Source organism: Halichoerus grypus, chromosome 13 (genome assembly GCF_964656455.1).
Source record: "Halichoerus grypus chromosome 13, mHalGry1.hap1.1, whole genome shotgun sequence".
NCBI lineage: Eukaryota > Metazoa > Chordata > Mammalia > Carnivora > Phocidae > Halichoerus > Halichoerus grypus.
In genome coordinates, this window is record NC_135724.1 from 35,998,798 (window position 1) to 36,019,379 (window position 20,582).

The following is a 20,582-nucleotide window of genomic DNA, read 5'->3' on the forward strand; positions in this document are numbered from 1 at the left end:
CCCCAGAACCAGTGATCATTCTAAGATGGGCATTTAATGTGTCATAACTTAGGCTAAAATCCTTACATGCCAACTCCCTTAGCATGACTCACAAAAACCTCTAAGATCTTCCCCAGTCTACCACACCGGGCTCATCTCTGGTCATTCCCTGCTTGGTACCCTGTTTCAAGCCACACTGAATTTATTACCCTTTCCCAAACATGCTGGGATTTTGCATGATGAGCTTCTCGACCTAGAACACTCTACCCTAACGAGTTGGCCAGCTGAAGCCACTTACCCTTCACCACTCATTTCTAAGGTCAACTCTTGTAGAAAGGCATCTCCAGCTCCACCCCAAAAGAAGATTGTCTCTCCTTCCTCTGTGGTCTTAGACTACTTTCTACGTGTCCTGATTGTAGCACTTTTCATACATGCTTACCTGTATTTTACCTATGATCTACTAAACTATAAGATTTCCAGGACTGGAATTTGCCTTACTCAGTTTTAGTCTTAAAACTTCAAATAGCAACTGGCACTAAAGTAAAACCTTTAAAATTTTTAATTACATAAGTTATCCTTAATTCTTTTAAGGATTTTTGCCCTAACCATTCCCTTGAGACTGCTTTTAGCAATAATATTTTTCTCTTGACTAATAGCCCATGTTTTTTCCTCAACTTATTTTTTGAAATCATTCTCTTATAGTAATATAATACTTTCTTTTAATTTAAAAGGTCAAGAGTAATAAAAGTTATAACAAAAAAAATCAGCTCCCTATTTTACAACCCCCATTCCCATCCCACCCTACTTCTCAGAGGCACCCGTTTCTTTTTTTTTTTTAGAGACACCCATTTCTAAACAATGTAAATACACTAATATACTTTGAACTATGAATTTTAGATAATACATTGGCTTTCTTTTGTGCTAAATGAGGATTTTCACTTCATTGCAGACCATTTCCCTTTCTTCATCTTCCCAATATAGTTTTATCACAATTTTAATTAAATTCCTATTCAGTGATTTTTTAAAATGTAAGATTATGTTTATATTGTTTACTTTTGTGCCAAGTAGTGCACACGTTTACATGACCTTTCTTGTACAACTTTTTGTTTTTCTGAAGTTAATATTTGCTTCAATTTTTTTCACTTGCTTATTTTTTTTCTTGAACAGCTGGTTAGGTCTTCTCATATCCTGCAACAGCCCTGAAAATGCCTCTTTCAATACTGCCAAATAATTTCTCAGTGCTGTGTTTTTTCTTAAGATATCCTTTTCAGAGATATTCCTCTGGGAGTCCTTGATGCTCCTTCTCTCATTTGGAATGTGGCTCTCTCAGCCCTATCTTCATGGAGAGTTCCTTGTCTTCTCTCACTTGTCTTATTCTTTCTTGACTTATATTCTCATTTTTGTCAATACATACCCTAGTGGTTTCCTGAAAGGATAAGTTTTTGATCACTTTTATGTCTGAAAGTATCTTCATTCTCTAGCCTCACACTTGTCTCAATGTCATCGTTTTGCTGGCAAGAATGGCCACAGTAAATTCTTCCTACTCCTTTTATTCCTACCATTTTGCAATCTGACTTTTCCACTTCTTCCATAAAAGATGGGACTATTTCCCCACTCCTTGAATGGGGATGGCTTTGTGACTTGCTTTGACAAATATAATATGTTGTAAGTGGCTTTGTGTGACTTCTAAAATGAGGCATCAAGAAGCTTTACCACTTCTGCTCTCACCCTCTTGGAATGTTGATCTGAGACTACCACATGAAGAAGCCAGGTCTAGCCTCAGAAAAGTGGTAAGAAAACTACTACTGAAGACTGGGAATATGGTTAGCAGTGTTATGTAGCAGTGAAACAATTGGCAAAATGTCTACCCAACTGCCTACAGTAATTTGGGAGATAAAAAATGTACCTAATGAACTAGGAGTCTTAGCTAAGGAGAGCTCTAGACATCATGTCAAAAGTGTCTGTTATGTGCTTCTAACTGTATATAGTAAGATATTCTGTTTGCAAGCAGAATTGAGAGGAAATAGAGAGGGCCTAAGACTTGCTGGGTTGTAAAATAAAATAATCTCTCACCCCCAGGGTACCCACCTAGTAACTGACTTTGGTAAAGATCAATTTTAAAATGTGGCTGTAAGACCGTTGGTTAAGATCTCAGAGAGATTTAAGGCAGTGCCTAGTAGATACTCTCATTTAAGCAAGGGGGCTTCTAAGAATCCTAAGGGTGTTATTCCATAGCAGCCTGACAGACCCAAATGAGAAAGAATTATGGATATAGTGTTTGGAACACAGAGTAAACCCTAATAAGATTCATAGAAAATCCACAAAGTGTTTAAGATAGCTGTGTTGATGAAATCACAGCAAATCTGGACTAAAAGGGAAATAAATTATTCAAAATAAAAAGAAAGCTCTGTGGAACTCCAACCTGCAGTGGGTAAGAAACAGGCTAAGAAAGCTATTCAGCTGTAAACATGGAGCCATTGTGTTTTGTTTGTTGGGTTTTTGTTTTGTTTGGGAAAGTAAGGATCTATCAGAAGGTGGAGCTAAGAACCTTGGAGTACAGCGAACTTGGGAACTATCTCAGGGAGCCCAACTGCGCCCTACTCCCCTAGAGCAAGAGGAACTGGCAGCATGCCCCTGTCTGGAGTTCAGAATTGCCATGGGTCAGTGACAGCTGTGTGTCTTTCTTTTTGAATGAGAGTGTCTATTCTGTCCCAGTCTCACTGTTGTAGATTAGGTGTTTTAAGGGACAGAAAACTTGTCTGTTTAGGTCACAGGTCTCTGGATCACAGATGTGGTATCTGAGGAGCTACCCATGCCTCATCTGCATGCCTATTCAAATAGCAGTTTCCTCCTCACCTTTCCAGCCACTGCCCCGGCCCAGTTCCCAAAACCAATACCACACATTTTGGGGGTTTCATTATGATAGCACTTCACTCCTTGGTACCGATTTCTCTTTTATTTAATCTTTGTTTCATAACAAACCACCCCCAAAAAGTAGTAGCTTAAAAGAGTAACTATTTTATTTGTTCTCGATTGCAATTTGGGCTGGGCTCAGCTGGGGTCACTCAGGCAGTTGCACTCATCTGGAAGCTTGACTGGGGCTGGTTGGACTAAAATAGCCTCTGTCTGAATCTGGTAATATGCGCTGGCCATCAGCTGGTCGGTCTAAGGGACTTCAGACGAGATGGTTCTTCTCTCCTCCATGTGGCTTCTCATCCAGTAAAGTAGACCTGGCTTCTTCCCCCTGGCCGTGACAGCATAGCATTCTAAGAGTTCAAGAGCAAAAGCCGCAGGGTCTCTTGAGCCTTAGACTCAGAGTTTATGCTGTGTCACTTACGAACACCAACATATAAGAAAGTGTTGTGGTCAACTTTGCAACAATCTGACACACATGATATATAATTCTAGATTGAAAATTATTTTCACTCAGAATTTTGAGGCATTGCTTCATTGTTGCCATTGAGAAAATGATCAATTTAGTATACATAACCTTTTCTTTTCCTTCTCTCTGGGATATTTGGAACCTTCTCACTATTCCCAATACACTGAAATTTCATAATGAGGCACCCCAGTATGAGTTCATTATATTGACATTCCCTTGGTATTTTCCACCTAGAAATGCTGTTTTTTGTTTTGTGGGAATGTTCTTGTTTCATGTTTTTGATCACTTTTTCTCCACAGTTTTCTCTGCTCTTTCTGGAACTCCTATTATTTGGATGTTGGACCACCAAATGGATCCTCTAATTTTCTCAACTTTTCCACCCTGTTAATCTCTGATTATTTTGCAACCTGTTAATCTCTGATTATTTTATTCCACATTTTGAGGGATTTCCTCAACTATATGTTCTTTCTCTTTCACTGAACTTTTAATTACAGCATTCATGTTTTTAATTTTCAGGAAATCTTTCTTGTTCTCTAATTTTCCCTTTTACAAGTATCTTATTCTTGTCTCCAGGATTTCCCTGATACTATTCATTACATTTTCTTTAAAGTTTTAATTTCATTGCACTGTTTATATGTTCTTTGAGGTGTTTTTTTTTTCTTCTTACTTTCAGTCTTTTTCTTTTATAACAGAGGTCATTCTAAAATTCTTGTGATCCTCACTTGCTCATTCATATTAAAAACTGTCTAGGTAGAGAAGAGACACTTTGCCTAGTAGGCTTCACTAGAGACCAAGCTGGTAGGCAAATGGCTTTTTCCTTGAGTATCTTTGGGCCTTCTCTGGGGTAGTTAACTGTATCCAGAAAAGTTCTTACCAGTACTGCCCTTAGCCCAGAGCAAGAGGAGCCCCTGCCTTAGGCTCCATGCTTTAGAGGGCCTCACTCTGCCCACCCCTCCCCAAAGGGCAAGGAGCCCATAGCACCAAAAGTCCATGCCCACCTGGCTCTTCTTTCTCTAGATTGTTTTCCAGGCACCTGGGATCACAGAATCCCCTGCCCAAATGACCCTGAACATATTTCCAAGGCCTGTGTGTGCTTTTTCCTTCGAGGTGCCCCAAGGCCTGAGAAGAGGTTAAGGAATGGCTGTTTAGAGTGGAGCATCGGCAGAGTTTAGCTGCACGGGATCAGGTGTCCACACATCTGGGGTTCGTGGCTCAGGGCTGAGAAGAAAACGGGTATAGGCTATGGCTGGCAACCAGGGGCTGGGCCAGCTCTCCTCACGTCCTCCTATTCCTGTGCAGAGTGCCAAGGAGTCAGAATACTAAATTCAGGGGCGCCTGGGTGGCTCAGTTGGTTAGGCTTCTGACTCTTGATTTTGGCTCAGGTCATGATCCCAGGGTCCTGGGATCGAGCCCCACATCGGGCTCCCTGCTCAGTGGGAAGCCTGCTTCTCCCTCCCCCACTCCCCCTGCTTGTGTTCCCTCTCTCGCTGTGTCTCTCTCTGTCAAAAAATAATAATACTAAATTCACATCTGTCCTTCTCAGTTGTTATAAAGGTATATTTGTCAGAGTTGGTAGAACATATCTTACTTAACATTTTGTTTGACTTATGAATTAAATATTTAGACATATGGTCTATGGACCCCCATTTGAACTTCGCCCAAGGTTCTATATATGTTGTAAATGGACCTGCATCTTTCTGCCTCCTCACCTCACTTTCTGGGGTGAGTTGGGGAAAGGGTGGTGTCACTTGTTCACTCTGCAGAGTCCCTTATTCTCCCCACTTCCCATTGCTGGACACACTGCTACTTTCTCTAAATCCTGAAGCTCCTCTGGCTCATTTTCTTCAAACGATTCCTGCTGCCTCCTTGGAACTAACAAGTTGCCATAAGCACAAGGGGCTACACCAAGGAAGAAATGGAGTATATTTTTCATGTGATACACCTGGGAGCCCAAGACTCAGGAAGCTGCAAAGGCTGGGCCAGCCTGCTATTGAAACACTACAGTTATAAATTGGTACAATTTTACTGGAAAATGTTATGACTATACCCAGCAATATCTTCATAGCTATTGTCCTGGAATCCCACTCAGGTTCCTAGAGAATAATTTAGCAGAAGCAAAAATAAATAAATAAGAAAATACATAAATAGCCATGTTTAGAAGCAGAGTATATTGCAGTCTTGCTTATAAAATTAAAAACTAGAAACATATCTTTCAATAGGGCTATATTTTAATTACTTATAACACATAAATGCAACTACACATCCATTTAACATTACGAAGACCATTTTGAAGTACGCCAAATGTTTAGAGTAAAACACAGAATGCAAAAAGTGTGCATTGACTTCAGCCACTGGGAAGCAATTGTGTAGGGGTAGAAGGGTCCTGAGTGTCCAATTTCCAATCCTTCTCCATAAACTGACTTCATCTTTTCTGCTTAAAAAGCTTTAACTAGTTATCTAGTTAGCTTTAAAAAGCCACAACAAACAAAAACCAAAAACCTCTATTTTACCAGACTGTGGATAAACATGACATAGTATTTCCTTGTCCCTCAATAGGAGATGACAGTAATACTTTTTGATTACTACACATGTGTCTTAGCCCGTTCAGGCTGCTATAACAAAATATCCCAGACCGGGTGGCAGATAAACAACAGAAATTTATTTCTTATAGTTCCGTAGGCTCGAAGTCAAAGATCAAGGTGCTGGCAGATTTGGTGTCTGGTGAGATCTTACTCCCTGGTTCATGATGGCCAAGTTCTCACTGTGTCCTCACCTGGCAGAAGGGGAGAGGAAGCTCTCTGAGGTCTCTTTTATAAGGGCACTAGTCCTGTTCATGAGGGCCCTGCTCTCATGCCTCCAAAAGGCCTCCCTTCCTAATGCCATCACACTGGGGGGTAAGCGTCAACACATGAATTTTGAGGGACACAAAAATATTCAGTCTATAGCAATAAACTTCCGGCAACAGTGAGCTTGGACCCCCACGTGGGAAGGAAATCCCAGGTCCTGGTCCCAACCGGAGTAGGCAGTGTCCAGGGCGAGTCACTATCTCAGAGTGATGATGACACAGTTAGGTTCCAGCCACAGGTGGGAGAGAAAAAAACCAGGACAGGTCTTCACGTGGCTGTTTATTTTAGAAAGTGAATAAACGGTGGTTTATTCTGTAAACTGCAAAAAGCAGGAACAATGTAGCCCTTGAGAGTTTGAGTGGTGCTCAGTTGCAGGGGGAAAGGAAAGCTGCAAGCAAACCAGGCAAAGGAGGATTGCTAGCAAAAGTCACAAAGCCTAAGCCTCTCACTTGCACAGCTGCCTTCCAAAGCCTTTTCCTTTCACATGCAAGTTAACATCCCTTTTTGTACCTAATTTTTATTTTACATTCTTTTCTTAAAGATGATTTTTAAACTGTGCAACAGTTTCACGCACACAAAACCTAGATCTGCTGTCGAGCCCAGTTTCTTGAGAGAGGGAGACAGCCAGACGGGCAGGCAGGTAGACAGAGCCAAAGACGGAGACAGAGATCTACTGGACAGAACGGCCAACCTCTTCTCCAGCCTTGGGGTGCCTCTAAGGAGAAAGCACACACAGGCCTTGGAAATATGTTCAGGGTCATTTGGGCAGGGGATTCTGTGATCCCAGGTGCCTGGAGAACAATCTAGAGAAAGAAGAATTTAGTGGTTTTTTGTTTTTTTTTTTGACAGGGTTTAGAGAAAGTAGCAGTGTGTCCAGCAATGGGAAGTGGGGAGAGTCAAAGTATTCAAAAGCATACTTTTTTTGAAAAATCCTAAGAAAATAGGAGACTCCAAAAGAATGGTTGATACCATGCCAGTGGAAAATTCATGTGACCCGGATGCCTGGGGGGCTCAGGTATTAAGCATCTGACTCTTGGTTTTGGCTCAGGTCATGATCTCAGGGTCATGGGATTGAGCCCCATAGGGCTCCATGCTCAGCGCAAGGGTCTGCTTGAGATTCTTTCCCCCTCCCTCTGCTCCTCCCCCAAGCCTCCCCCTCTTGTGTGTGCTCCCTCTTTAAAATAAATTTAAAAATAAAATCTTTTTTAAAAAAATTAATATGGCCAAGAAGTAATTCAGGAACAAACTTTTAAAGGATTCCAACATCAATAATGAAAAGTTTCTCAGAGCTTCCACTAAGGAAGCCAGGCCAGAGAAGTGCGCTAATGTTTGCCCTCCTTTGGGACTTGCCCACCCAATCTGAACTAGTTTTCAGCTTTCTTTACATAACAAAGTCTGCAATTACCGAATGTTGCCACTAGGTGGTAGACGTGGCTTACTTGGCATAATTATTTTGAGGCATTGTGCTAAACACAAATGTTTCGTTTAATTCTCAGTTCTCTAAAGTAAGTTTTGTGCTGTTCCTCACGTTTCAGATGAGGCTTAGATCTGTTCAATAGCTTGCTCATATAGAATGAGGTTTGCTATGACTTTAATTTGGGGGTTTGCAAGATGAGATATGTAGAAGTTAATTTTGTCAGCACAAAACAGGTGAATTGGAAAAGGACAGGCTAGAAAGTGCCTGCCAGCTTTCTTTCTGCTTCCCATTGTGCCCTGAACTCCCCCTGCAGCGCGAAGAGCCTTGGCCTTTCTCAGAGATGTCAGGTGCCCAGACCTCTGCCTGCCTGCTGAAGGTTTTACCCACTGCCAGGCTCCCCAGCAGGCCCCTTGCTCAGAACACTCGAGGGCCCACTAGCATGCAGTTCTAGTGGTGGGTCTCTGCGTGCACTGGGTCCCCGCAGCCTGTGTTCCCCTCGGCCACTCCTGCCTCCCCCCTGGATAAAGGACAGCTGAGAAAGATGGCGCACCCTTGGTCCAGCTGGAAGTTTGGGGCGTGTTCCAAAATGGTCTTTTCATCTCTTCCCTTGCCAAAGGCCCTGGAGGCCAGGGATATTTGTGAGTGGGAGTGGACATGGCTTTCTGTCACAGAGGAGATGGCCCAGTTCTGATGAGGTTTGCAGAGCATTCCCTTCCACCCTGCCCCCCTCGCCAGGCCAGTCCCCCCACTCCCAGATGTGCCTCTGACTCTTGGACCTCCATCAAAGCACCATGTCTGCTGATCCTCTGATATGAACTGCCAAGCTCACTGAGTATAGAACTGTGGCTTTTCCTTTGCTCATGATCACCATCCGGAGCAAGGGGAGGTACACAGTGGCCACCACAGATCAGCAGTGGTACTTTTTTTTTTTTAAATAATGTTTTTACTTGTATCAAATGCAAAGCAATTTGTTTAATATACAATATGGCCTTCCTAGCTTTACACCCCAAGAAGCTAGAAAAGAGCCAAAAAGCCCAAAGTTAGCAGAAGGAAGGAAATAAAACTAGAACAGAAATAAATGAAATAGAAATTAGAGAAACTGGGGCGCCTGGGTGGCTCAGTGGTTAAGCATCTGCCTTCAGCTCAGGTCATGATCCTGGGGTCCTGGGATCGAGCCCGAACCCAGGGTAGTGTTCCCTGCTGAGCAGGGAGTCTGCCTCTCCCTCTCCCTCTGCCCTTCACCCTCCGCTCATGCTCTCTCTAGTTCTCTCTCTCTCTCAAATAAAATCTTCAAAAACAAAAAGAAAATAGAGAAACACCAGAAAAATCAACAAAACTAAGAGTTGGGTTTTTAAAAAGGATAAACAAAATTGACAAACCCTTCGCTAGACTAGGGGGAAAAAAGAGGACTCAACTACAATCAGAAGGAAAGAAGAGCCATTACAACTAATGGCACAGAAATCAAAGGGGTCATAAGAGACTGCTCTGAACAATTATACTCCAACAAAATGGATAGCCTTGAAGACGTGGATAAATTCCTAGAAACATAGACCTTAATGAGAGTAAATCACGAAGAAATACAAAATCTGGACAGACCTGTAACAAATATACATATTTAATCAGTCATCAAAAAACTTCCCAACAGAGAAAAGCCCAGGACCATATGGCTTCACTGGTAAATCCTACAAGCATTTAAAAGAAGAATTAAAGCCGATCCTTGGCAAACTGCTCCCAAAAAATGAAGAAGAGGGGGCACTTCCAAACTCATTTTATAGATGCCAGCATTACCCTTACCCAAGATAGACAAAGACACCACAAGAAAACTATAGGACAATATCCCTAATGAATATAGATGGAAAACACCTCAACAAAAAACTGGCAAAATGAATCCATTAGCACATCAAAAGGATCATGCACCATGATCAAGTGGGATTTATCCCTCGAGTGCAAGCATGGTTCAACATACAAAAATCTGTTAATGCGATATATTAACAGAATAAAGGCTAAAAATCATATGATTATCTAAATAGATGCGTTAAAAGCATTTAACAAAATGCAACACCTTTTCATGATAAAAACTCTCAACAAACTAGGAATAGAAGGAACATATCTCAACATGGTAAAGGCCATGTATGAAAAGCCCACAGCTAAAATCATGCTCAATGGTGAAAAACTGAAAATTTTTCCTCCAAGTTCGGGAGCAAAGCAAGAATGCCCACTCTTGCCACTTCTATTCAACACAGTCCTAGAAGGCCTATCCAGAGCAATTAGGCAATAAATAGATATAAAAGACACCCAAATTGGAAAGGCAGAAGTAAAATTATCCCTGTTTAGAGATGACATGAAATTATATACAGAAAACCCTAAAGATTCCATTAATAATCTGTTAGAATAAATGAATCTAGTAAAGTTGCAGGATACAAAGTCAACATACAAAAATCAGCTGCTTTTCTATGCACTGAAAATAAATTATCTGAAAAGGAAGTAAGGAAAACAATTCCACCTACAATAGCACCAAAAAAGAATAAAATACTTGGGGGGGGGCGGCGCCTGGGTGGCTCAGTCAGTTAAGCATCTGCCGCTCAGGTCATGATCTCACCCTTGTCGAGTTCCCTGCTCAGGAGGGAGTCTGCTTCTCCCTCTCTCCCTCCCCCCTGCTCGTGCACTCTCTCTCTCTCTCTCAAATAAATAAATAAAATCCTTGAAGAAGAAGAGGAAGAGGAAAAAGAAGAAGAGCAGCACCTAGAGATTCTTCCTAAAGACAAAATAACCATGTGGGAAAATGGCAAAACAGAGGTTCAGCATTCCCACAGAGCCTCATTAAAGACCTCACAGAATTACTTCCAGTTATGGAAAGAGCTAAGTCACCGGGATAAAAGGTACAGCATAGGGAAAACAGTCAATGACACTGTAATAGCGTTGTGCGGTGACAGATGGGAGCTGCACGTGAGCACGGCGTAACATACAGAGTTGTTGACTCACTATGTTGTACGCCTGAAACTAACACTGTGTGTCAGCTACACTTAAATTAAAAAAAAAAAAAAGGTAGTGATAGAAAAAGGAGAGAGAATTATAATAGAAAAAAAAAGAAAAAAAAAAACCTCACCTGGGGCGCCTGAGTGGCTCAGTCGGTTAAGCAACTGACTTCAGCTCATGTCATGAACTCGGGGTCCTGAGGTGGAGCCCCCTGTCTGGCAGGGAGTCTGTTTCTCCCTCTCCCTCTGCCCCTCCCCGGGCTCATTCTCTCTCTCTCTTGCAAATAAATAAAAATCTTAAAAAAAAAGAAAAAAAGAAAGAAAGAAAAACCCTCATCAAATTAAAGTTATCCTACTCCGAACACCTAGGGGAACGTTGCTGGGTATGTCACAGCTCTTTTTTTTTTTTTTTTAAGATTTTATTTATTTGACAGAGAGAGACACAGCAAGAGAGGGAACACGAGCAGGGGGAGTGGGAGAGGGAGAAGCAGGCTTCCCACCGAGCAGGGAGCCCGATGCGGGACTCGATCCCAGGACCCTGGGATCATGACCTGAGCCGAAGGCAGACGCTTAACGACTGAGCCACCCAGGTGCCCCACGTCACAGCTCTTGAGCTGCATTTGTCTCATGGAAACACAGAGGCCTCAGAACTGGCCTCCTGAGCTCCGCAGTGCATGCGGGGAGACCAGGAGTTAGAGGAAGCCAACAAGAGCTCCCTCTACCTTCAAGAGAACTCTCCTTGTTCAAAAGATGGAGTTCTACTGAGCCATGTGACGATCTGAATAAAAGCAGACAGAGTTGTAAAAGAGGAATTTTAATTTATGCTGAGAAAACATTTTAGGAGGTAACATCCTGATGTTAGTCAGAAGCAGGTAAATCATGGCGCTCTGCATTTTCTTTCAACACAGGGAGCACCTGAGATCCTACAGACAGGAAACGTGGGGAAGATAAGTCCAGAGACGTATGCATCAGGTACACTCCAAAGTTCACCTGTGAACAGGACAGCAGCAACAAGCTAGATTATTTTAGCAGTTGACATAATTTTGTAAATAAGAATGTTCAACTAAAATCAAGTCAAATCTTTAAAGACACATCTTAGAATGTAGCAGAAAACGGGAATCCCACTTTCAGACACCAAAGATTTTCATTTAAAATGTCCCTTCCCAGGGCGCCTGGGTGGCTCAGTCAGTTAAGCGTCTGCCTTTCACTCAGGTCATGATCCCAGGGTCCTGGGATCGAGCCCCGCATCGGGCTCCCTGCTCAGCGGGGAGCCTGCTCCTCCTTCTCCCACTCCCCCTGCTTGTGCTCTCTCCCTCTCTGTGTCAAATAAATAAATAAAATCTTTAAAAATAATAATAAAATAAAATGTCCTTTCTCAGGGTGCCTGGGTGGCTCAGTCGGTTAAACGTCCAACTCTTGATTTCAGCTCAGGTCATGATGGTGAGATCAAGCTCTGTGCAGGGCTCCACGCTGAGTGTGGACCCTGCTTGGGATTCTCTCTCTCCCTCTCCTTCTGCCCCTCCCAATATCCCCCCCCCCCCGCCACTTTCGCAGGAACCCGCACACATGCTCTCTCTCTCTCTTAAAGATAAACAAATACACAAACACACACATACATACTATCCTTTCCCGACAGTCTCCCCACGCCTGTTAATGGCTGGACCCATTCTCTTTTCTCCTTCCTGTGTACCCTGAGCTTCCGGTAGTAGGGCCTACATCCTGCTCTCTGCTTCTGACCACGGCCAGGCCAATTTCTGCCCTGTTCTCTGATGTAAAACTATTTTGTGAAAATAATAGCAAAATCCTGCATTTCTTTGATGTGATTTTTTTTTTTTTTTAATGTGGTGTAGGTCACGTTCTCCAAACTCTCTAGAATAAAGATGGAAAGTCCAAAATAGGGTTGTGTGAGTCTACTCAAAGTTTGCCATCAATGCAAGTGAGCCAGTAAGAACCCTTTGGGAGCATGCGATGTGCTCCCAGACTGGCCACTGCTGTGATAACATCAGTGGACGCCCCCGTGTTCCAGGCCCCAGGCCAGGGGCGGAGGCCAAATTAATTCCTGAAGACTTGTGCACAGGTGGGTGAAGCGTACACAGGAACTCTCTGTACTCTCTTTACAATTTATCTGTAAATCTAAAATTATTCCAAAGATTATTTAAAAAAAAAAAATGTGTGCACATGAGAATTACAGTGATTCTAAGAAGTACTATTTCCGGGGCACCTGGGTGGCTCAGTCGTTAAGCGTCTGCCTTCGGCTCAGGTCATGATCCCAGGATCCTGGGATCGAGCCCCGCATCGGGCTCCCTGCTCCGCGGGAAGCCTGCTTCTCCCTCTCCCACTCCCCTCTGCTTGTGTTCCCTCTCTCGCTATCAATCTCTCTGTCAAATAAATAAATAAAATCTTTAAAAAAAAAAAAGTACTATTTCCTTGCATGCCCCATAGTATTTGTGCCCACCCATCCCCTCCCTGGGCACCCTGCATGGTGCAGGCTCAAGGTCCCCACGCCCCCCAGGGCCTCCGCTGAGCAGACAGACATGCCGGTCAAACACTCGCGTGCAGACCATATCCATCCCGTATCTGTAGGGAGACTGTGGCAATTCCATACTGTGAAACAAACCCCGGTTTTGGAGAGACACAGAAAACAATGCAGAACATTTTACCATGAGTTAGCCTTCTAATTTATTACTGGAGAGAGATTAGATATTTACGTTATTTCAGTTAATGTTCAAGAAATGCTCCATGCAGCCTGGCTGCTTACCTGGCTTCCTAGAATTCTTGGCAAAAAAAAACCCAGAAAGTACTAGCCTGGACATAGATCCTCCTAAAGAATCAGTCTGTTAGAAGTTCAGTTTCCATCATCTGGCATCCACGAAAACGACATTTGGTCATATGAACCCTCAAGAAGATGACTTACAGGCTTCTGAGAATGAAATTTACTGAATCTGTCTATGCAGCTACTCTACTCACCAGGGGACATTTTACTCTCATGAGACATCCGTGGTGAAGAAAATAATGTTCAAGACAATAAATTTACTTTGCTTATTTACTCATTTCTTATTTATACCTCTTATCTCTTCACTGAAATTTGAGAGTACCAAAAATACATATAATAAGACCCCAAAAAGTAAGGAAATGGAGGGAAAGGAAAAATAAGATGGCTCCGTGGATGAGGTCAGAACCTTAATGGTAGCCCCTCAGCCGTAGAATGTCTCCCTACTTCTAAAACGTACTCAGCACTATTACTCAGAACTACAGTTCTGGTCTGGATAATGAGCCAGGATCTTAAAAGTGGTGTCATAGTTTGCAGTCATGCTTACCTTTCTCTCGCGACTCTCAGAAAGCTTTTGGAAAACATTTTGGTTTCGCTGCCCGGTTTGCTGGTCAATGCAAATCATCTGGCATCTGTGACAAGGCCCTGAAACCTGGCAGGTGAGAAAGGAAAAGACAGCGTTGTCATGAACGTGACCGGACCCTCCTGCTGGGCAGGGAGGAAGCTGGGTCCGGGAGGATTGGTTGTAAGAGGCGGTCCCCAACCCCACTAACACGGGATGCTCAGTACTCTAACTTCAAGGAGCCAGAACGTGGCACCTCCTCACACGGTCCTGGGGAATCATCCATATTTGCTCATCAGCTGAAAGACGGCTGCTTCAGGGCTTCGTAGAGAAAGAAAAGAGTGGTTGTGGATCTCAGATGGTTATCTCGGGTTTCTTCTTGGATCCTCCCAGGAAGAAAAGAACTAACTGATTGGAGGGTAAACTGGGAGAAAATAAACACCCATGGCCTCAGCACTGAGTCATCATCGGTAAGAACCTTACTGTGTCCATGTCCTTTGACCCAGAAACTTCACTACTAGGAATTTCACCTGAGAAAAGAACCACAACTGGGGCACCTGGGTGGTGCAGTGAGTTAAGCATCCGACTCTTGGTTTCAGCTCAGGTCGTGATCTCAGGGTTGTGAGATCGAGCCCCGTGTGGGGCTCCATGCTCAGCTCCGAGTCTGCTTGAAACTGTCTCCCTCTCCCTCTGCCCCTCCTGCTCATGTGTGTGCTCTCTCTCAAATAAATAAATAAATTTATTTATTTGAGAGAGAGCGAGAGAGAGCATGAAAAGAGTGAGAGGCAGATGGAGAGGGAGAAGCAGACTTCCCTGCCAAGCAGGGAGCCCGACGTGGGGCTTGATCCCAGGACCCTGGGACCATGACCCAAGCCAAATGCAGACACTTAACCGACTGAGCTACTAAGGTGCCCCTAAATAAATCTTAGAGAAGAGAAGAGAAGGGAAGGGAAGGGAAGGGAAGGGAAGGGAAGGGAAGGGAAGGGAAGGGAAGGGAAAGAAGAGAAGAGAAGAGAAGAGAAGAGAAGAGAAGAGAAGAGAAGAGAAGAGAAGAGAAGAGAAGAGAAGAGAAGAGAAGAACCACAAGTACAAACACAGATTCATGTACAAGGATCTTTCTCACATTATTTGTAGTGGGGGAAATCTGGAAGTATCATAAACATCAAACAGTAGAGAAGAATGGCCACACTCCATTTATATATCATGCAGGTATTAAAATTAATCTATAAAGGGCTTTAAATAAAAGGGGTAATATTTATGTTTATAATTGAAATAAGCAGGAAACAAAATTACATGTGTATTCTTATGTATGTATATATGCATACACAGCATCTTAAGAGGGGTCATACCATGTGGTAGAACTTCTATTCTGGTAGGTCTGCCATGAGCGTGAATTGCTTTATAGTGAGAAAATCTCCCATAAATGTTAACACAAAAAAAGAAAGTATGCACTCAGCAGTGACAAGATGCTTCTTTTTTTGCGCATATAAAAAGGGCACAGGTGCTCCTCTGCTCACTCATGGGCAAACACAAAGTATGCACTGAAACCAGGAACAACTAAATGTGGATGTGTCTTGACCTGTTCGTATCACTCTCCTTCTGGCTGGCGGCCACTAAAGGGGAAATATAACCTCACTGTGGTACCAAAGTCAAGTTGCGCAGGCCTCCAGAAGCAGCTGGAGTGTGCTGTACGGGGCTCTGCTCAGCACTGGCCTCGATCCCAGGCAGACCTACCACCTCTCGAAGCCTCATTTCGTCATCCAGCCCCTTAGCTTGATTGGGTGAGGATTCCAGATACTATTTCTAGGATGCAAAGCCCAGACCTGGCACTGAGTCATGCTCAAAAGTGGAAGCTATCATGATTATACACGAGAATCCCCCAGATGGAACAAGACTTCCACAAGATCAGAACACTAAGCCCTCCAGGATCAAGTACAGAACATTCTACCTTCTCTGCCTAGAACATTATGATTCCCAGGCCGGGCTCCCTCTGAGCCTGAAGGGCCATGACCCTCAGAAGAGATGTCCCACAGAAGGGATGTCCCACCAGCCCCAGACCCGGGGGCCCCAGCTGCCATCCAACAGATAACACTTCAAGTAAAAATCCTGTCATTTTGGTGAAAAGACTCTCTTAAAACAGTTTCTCAAGCTGGCAGAAAGAAAGATATTTTCCAGGCACTTTTTTCAAACACCAAGACAAAGAAATCAATTTTCTTAAAACATTGTCATTTTTAAGTTTTTTCTAGTACTCTTATTCATTGGGATTTTTAAAAATTGTTTACAAGCATACATGTTCTTTAAAAAATAACTCAAACGATACAAAAGCTTTAAGAATTAAAAGAGGGGAGCCTGGGTGGCTCAGGGCATGATCTCAGGGTCCTGGGATCAAGCCCCGCATCGGGTTCCTTGCTCAGGGGGGAGCCTACTTCTCCCTCTCCCTCTGCTGCTCCCCCTGCTTGTGCTCTCTTTCAAATAAATAAATAAAATCTTAAAAAGAAAAAATAATTAAGAGAGAAAGCGCTCAGCAGGTGCCTCCCTCTCCGTCTTCAGAGGCAAGCGGGGCTAAGAGGCTGTAGGAGGCTCGGGACTGAAGCTCGCAGCAGGACACGATGAGCCATGCGCCTGTGCAGGACACTCCCTGGGTTCTCGGAGGCCACTGTGCTTCCTCCCGGTGGGCATTACTCCACAACACATATTGGATGCCCTTCCATGTCCATACTCAGAGACCACCCCATCCTTGGGCTTTGCAGTGTTCACGATGGCCTGGCATTCCTGGGGGCTGATGTTCTTCCCTGTTCTACGAAGCCATATAAACAGTTTCTAATTCTTTGCTGTTATCAATGATTTTGTAATAAAGGTCTTAATCCACATAACCCTCTTCGCCATTTAACATTTTTTAGCGTCGATCTCTGTAAAGGAGATTCTAAAGGCAACAGGTGTCAAAGTTTTTATGACTTGATGATTCCCAGTGAAAAAATCACTTTCCAAAAGAGATGTGCTGAATCTTTTTGCATTGCAACAGCCTCAGCCTGAGTACTGGCCTCAGCAAACGTCTTTGAAGCAGTTCGTTTTTGAAAGGCACAGTACTGACTACGGTTTATACTTCTTAGTGCCTGCACAGGACTACACTGTATGAATATAGCATAATTTATTGAACCAATCTCCCTTTTGTGGATATGTAGGATGTCCTCCAAGTTTTCATATTTATAAAAGCCCTACAGTAAGTTTTTTTAAAAAAGATTTTTATTTACTTGAGAGAGAGAGCACTAGCGGGGGGAGAGGGACAGAGGGAGAAAGAGAAGCAGACACCGCTGAGCAGAGAGCCCGACACGGGGCTCGATCCCAGGACCCCAGGACCATGACCTGGGCCAAAGGCAGACGTTGAACCAACTGAACCTTCCAGGCGTCCCGATAAGTTAAGTCTGTAATATAGCTCTGCACACTTGTGTGACTGTATTTTACGGAATAGATTTCTACCAGTGAAAGTATTGGGCCAAAGGGAAGGCATATTTTCACTTTTATTAGTGAATGTTTATTAAGAACAGTGACCTAAAGAAAGCAAAGCATCTCAGAAAAGTTTCTCAGAGACTCTTTCCTGTATTTATGCCCCCGGGTCCCTGAAGAGCTGCAGGTGCTAATGTTGCCAGGACTCATTCTGACTGTGACAATAAGCTAGTTCAAGTTCTTTCGCTTTCCTCTTTTCTCCCTTTAGTTCTCCCTCCTTCTCTGCGTTTATCAAACAACATAGATCAATGTCTGTTCGGTATCAGGCAGGATACGTCAGAGCAAGTGTTTTAAAGACATGGCAGGGACAGAGCAACAGGAAATAAGGAGGAGAAGAAGAGGTGAGGAGGCAGGGATGAGGGGGGCGGCGGGAAGGCTGGTGCCAGAGAGAGGTCTGTGGGAGTGAATGTCACAGAGAGAAGAGATTGCTTTCTTTAAGGGGAAGCAGCTGTCCGGATAAGAGGAAGTTTGGGGAGTTAAATGGATAAAAGAAATTCTTTAGGACTTTTTTGTGCCATGCAATTTAACTGCCCTCCAAAACTCAAACCTGTGACATTCTTCAATAAAGATTTCAATTCTTGTTGACTGCTTTTCTGGATATTACAGTGGTGCTCCTTCCAAGTGCAGAGCTGGGACACAAGGAAGCCCATTATAGTCAGTTATACCATCGATTAATAACACTACTCTCAAAATAGTTTCATCCCCCACTAAAGCACTGGGCACGTTCTGTGCAGATGACCCATCCTTCCCTTCCTAGCTATTCCTTAGCTTTCCTGTCTATTCATTCTCTCAACAGTTACTGAGCACTGACTCCGGACCAGGACTGTTCTGGACCCTAGAGGGACGGCAGGAACAAAACACACTTGGGCCCCACCCTGTGTGCTCTGAAGGCATAAGCAGGTGCTCTGCAGAGTCGGACCTTTCCAAGGAGGTGACATCGGAGTGGAGGCCCTGCAGTGGCCGCAGGAAGAGCATGCCAGGCAGAAGGGACAGCAGGGGCAGAGGCGCCGAGACAGGAAGCTTGGCATGTTTAGGGGATGGAGAGAAGGGTGGGATGGCAGGCAGGGGGAGGGCTGGTGAGCTCCCAGAGGCGGTCAGAGGCCTCAGGGCTCAGGGGCCCTGATGGGCTCCAATGAAGAATGCCGGTTTTAGCCTAAGACTTCCTCCCATCGTTCAGGCCTACCACATGATTTGGGGAGCTCAGAGGCTGGGGAGAGAGGGCAGCCTGGGGCTTTGCCTCTGATGACAAGCTCCTCTACAAGGGCCAGGGAGGCCAGAAGGCAGAGCAAGCAAAGAAGGTGGAGTGGCCATGGGCACCGAGGGACCGCTAGGCATCTGGGTCCTCCTCCACAAGCACCAGGAAAGTCCACTGGGTTCCAACAGGATGAAGTTCTCACAGACACAGCATTCTAAGGAAACAGTTTAAGCCTAAACATAATGATGAGGTGGAGGTGCACTAAGCCCGCGAGCACTGCCCCGTGGGAAACGGACTGCTCGTGGCGAATAAGCGATGGGTCCTTCCAGAGGGAGTCCCAGACTGCAGATGTCACAAACCCTCCTGCTGAGGTTTTGCGAGGCAGAGTCAAAGACAGAGAGGGATTCCCGCCTGCCACCCTCCTGGCCTCAAATAGAGGCCAGTTTCCATTTGCAACCCTTGAGGAAGGAACTGAACTTCCCCCAACTCACCTGGAAACGCAAGGAACCAACTGAAATCCCATCCCACTTCTCTTCTTCAAAAGCCCTTGTTCCATTGGTAATAATATTGGCACGGAACCGTGAGATGAGGTCTTTCATTGGGAACAATTCTTCCTTTCCATGCTCATCACTGCTTAAGACATACCAAAAAGGGGGGAAGTGGGGAGGGGTGGATAATGGCACCATTGTAATTGTTCAACATTTCTAGCACTCGATGCCTGACTTCACCAACTGTCCTCTGGTCAGAGACCTAGATGATTAGAACAAGCTTCTACCACGAGTGGAAGGCCAGCAGACACCCAGCTGTTAAACAGACCTCGATGGTGTCCCCTGGGAGATAGTCCCACCTCCTAGAAGCGGAGCAAAGGGTGAGCAGATCTTAGCTGGAGATGAATGACTCTGGAAACCAAGTGAACGGGGGTCAAGTGAACCAACTTCTACAAAAATACCAGTTCTACAAGGTGAGTCCAGATGAGGCATTTAAGGAGCATCAACAGGCTTACTTACCAAGGACCTAAAATGTTTCAAGAGCTCATACTCTTTTTGGATATTAGGACATCATAAAGCACCAATGAGTACATATGGGAGATTTTAGTATTTATTTCCCACAGAGGACAGACTGATGATTACCAGAGGCGGGGGTCGGAGCAGGCAAAATGGGTGAAGGGAGTCGAAAGGTACAAGCTTCCAGTTATAAAACACATACGTCACGGGGATGTAATGTACAGCATGATGGCTGTGGTTATTAACACTGTACTGCATATTTGAAAGTTGCTAAGAGAAAATCTTAAAAGCTCTCATCACAAGAAAAATAATTGTTAACTATGTATGGCGACAGATGTTAACCAAACTTATCGTGGTGATCGTTTCTCAATGTATACAAATATTGAATCATTATATTGTACATCTGAAACTAATATTTTATGTCATTTATATCTCAGTAAAAACAAATTTGCTTCCTAACTTCCAACCTGTTTGCAGTTTTAACTAACATATACCATTTTTATAATTCTTGTTTACGATTTTTGTTTACTGCCATGAGGCCTTATAAAATGACTCTCTGCACCTCCATCCACCCCCGTCCCCAAGGGAAAAAGCACTGAAATAAAGCGTCTGAAAACTTAAACAAAAGAACCCACTGTATGATCCCATTATACAGGGTTCAAGAACAGGTGAAACTATGTATGGTGAACGAAGCCAGGATAGTGGTGACCGTTCGGTAGGGCTGACTAAGAGGGGAAGGTTTCTGGTTTACTAGAAATGTTCTCTACTTGATCTGGGGGGTGGTTACATGGGCATATACATCTGTAAAAATTCACTGAGCTTTGGACTTATGATTTTTGTGCTTTGTTGTGCTTCAACAAGAAAAAATGTTTAAGTTGGCGGGGGGAGATTCTTAAGTATGATTGGAATTTTCCCTGGAAATAGACCTGTAAGGCTCTGGTGGAGGCT

The 20,582-nt window shown here is 43.9% G+C and overlaps 1 protein-coding gene across 3 annotated transcripts in view; it reads right to left on the reverse strand.

Annotated features, from left to right (window-relative positions):
- Positions 1-2,974: 2,974 nt before the first annotated feature.
- MOCOS (molybdenum cofactor sulfurase) overlaps positions 2,975-20,582 on the reverse strand; it is a 57,697-nt gene continuing 40,089 nt past the window's right edge. Inside the window, exons 13-15 of one of the 3 annotated variants that reach the window (XM_036095766.2) lie at positions 19,122-19,263; positions 13,917-14,021; positions 2,975-3,223 (exon numbers count right to left, since the gene is read on the reverse strand). In XM_036095766.2, coding sequence (XP_035951659.1) covers positions 3,155-3,223; positions 13,917-14,021; positions 19,122-19,263 — 316 coding nt within the window. In that variant the 3' untranslated portion in view covers positions 2,975-3,154. Of the gene's footprint in view, positions 3,224-11,397; positions 11,590-13,916; positions 14,022-19,121; positions 19,264-20,582 lie in introns of those variants that run through there. The other 2 variants (XM_036095765.2, XM_036095764.2) reach the window with 2 other exon arrangements.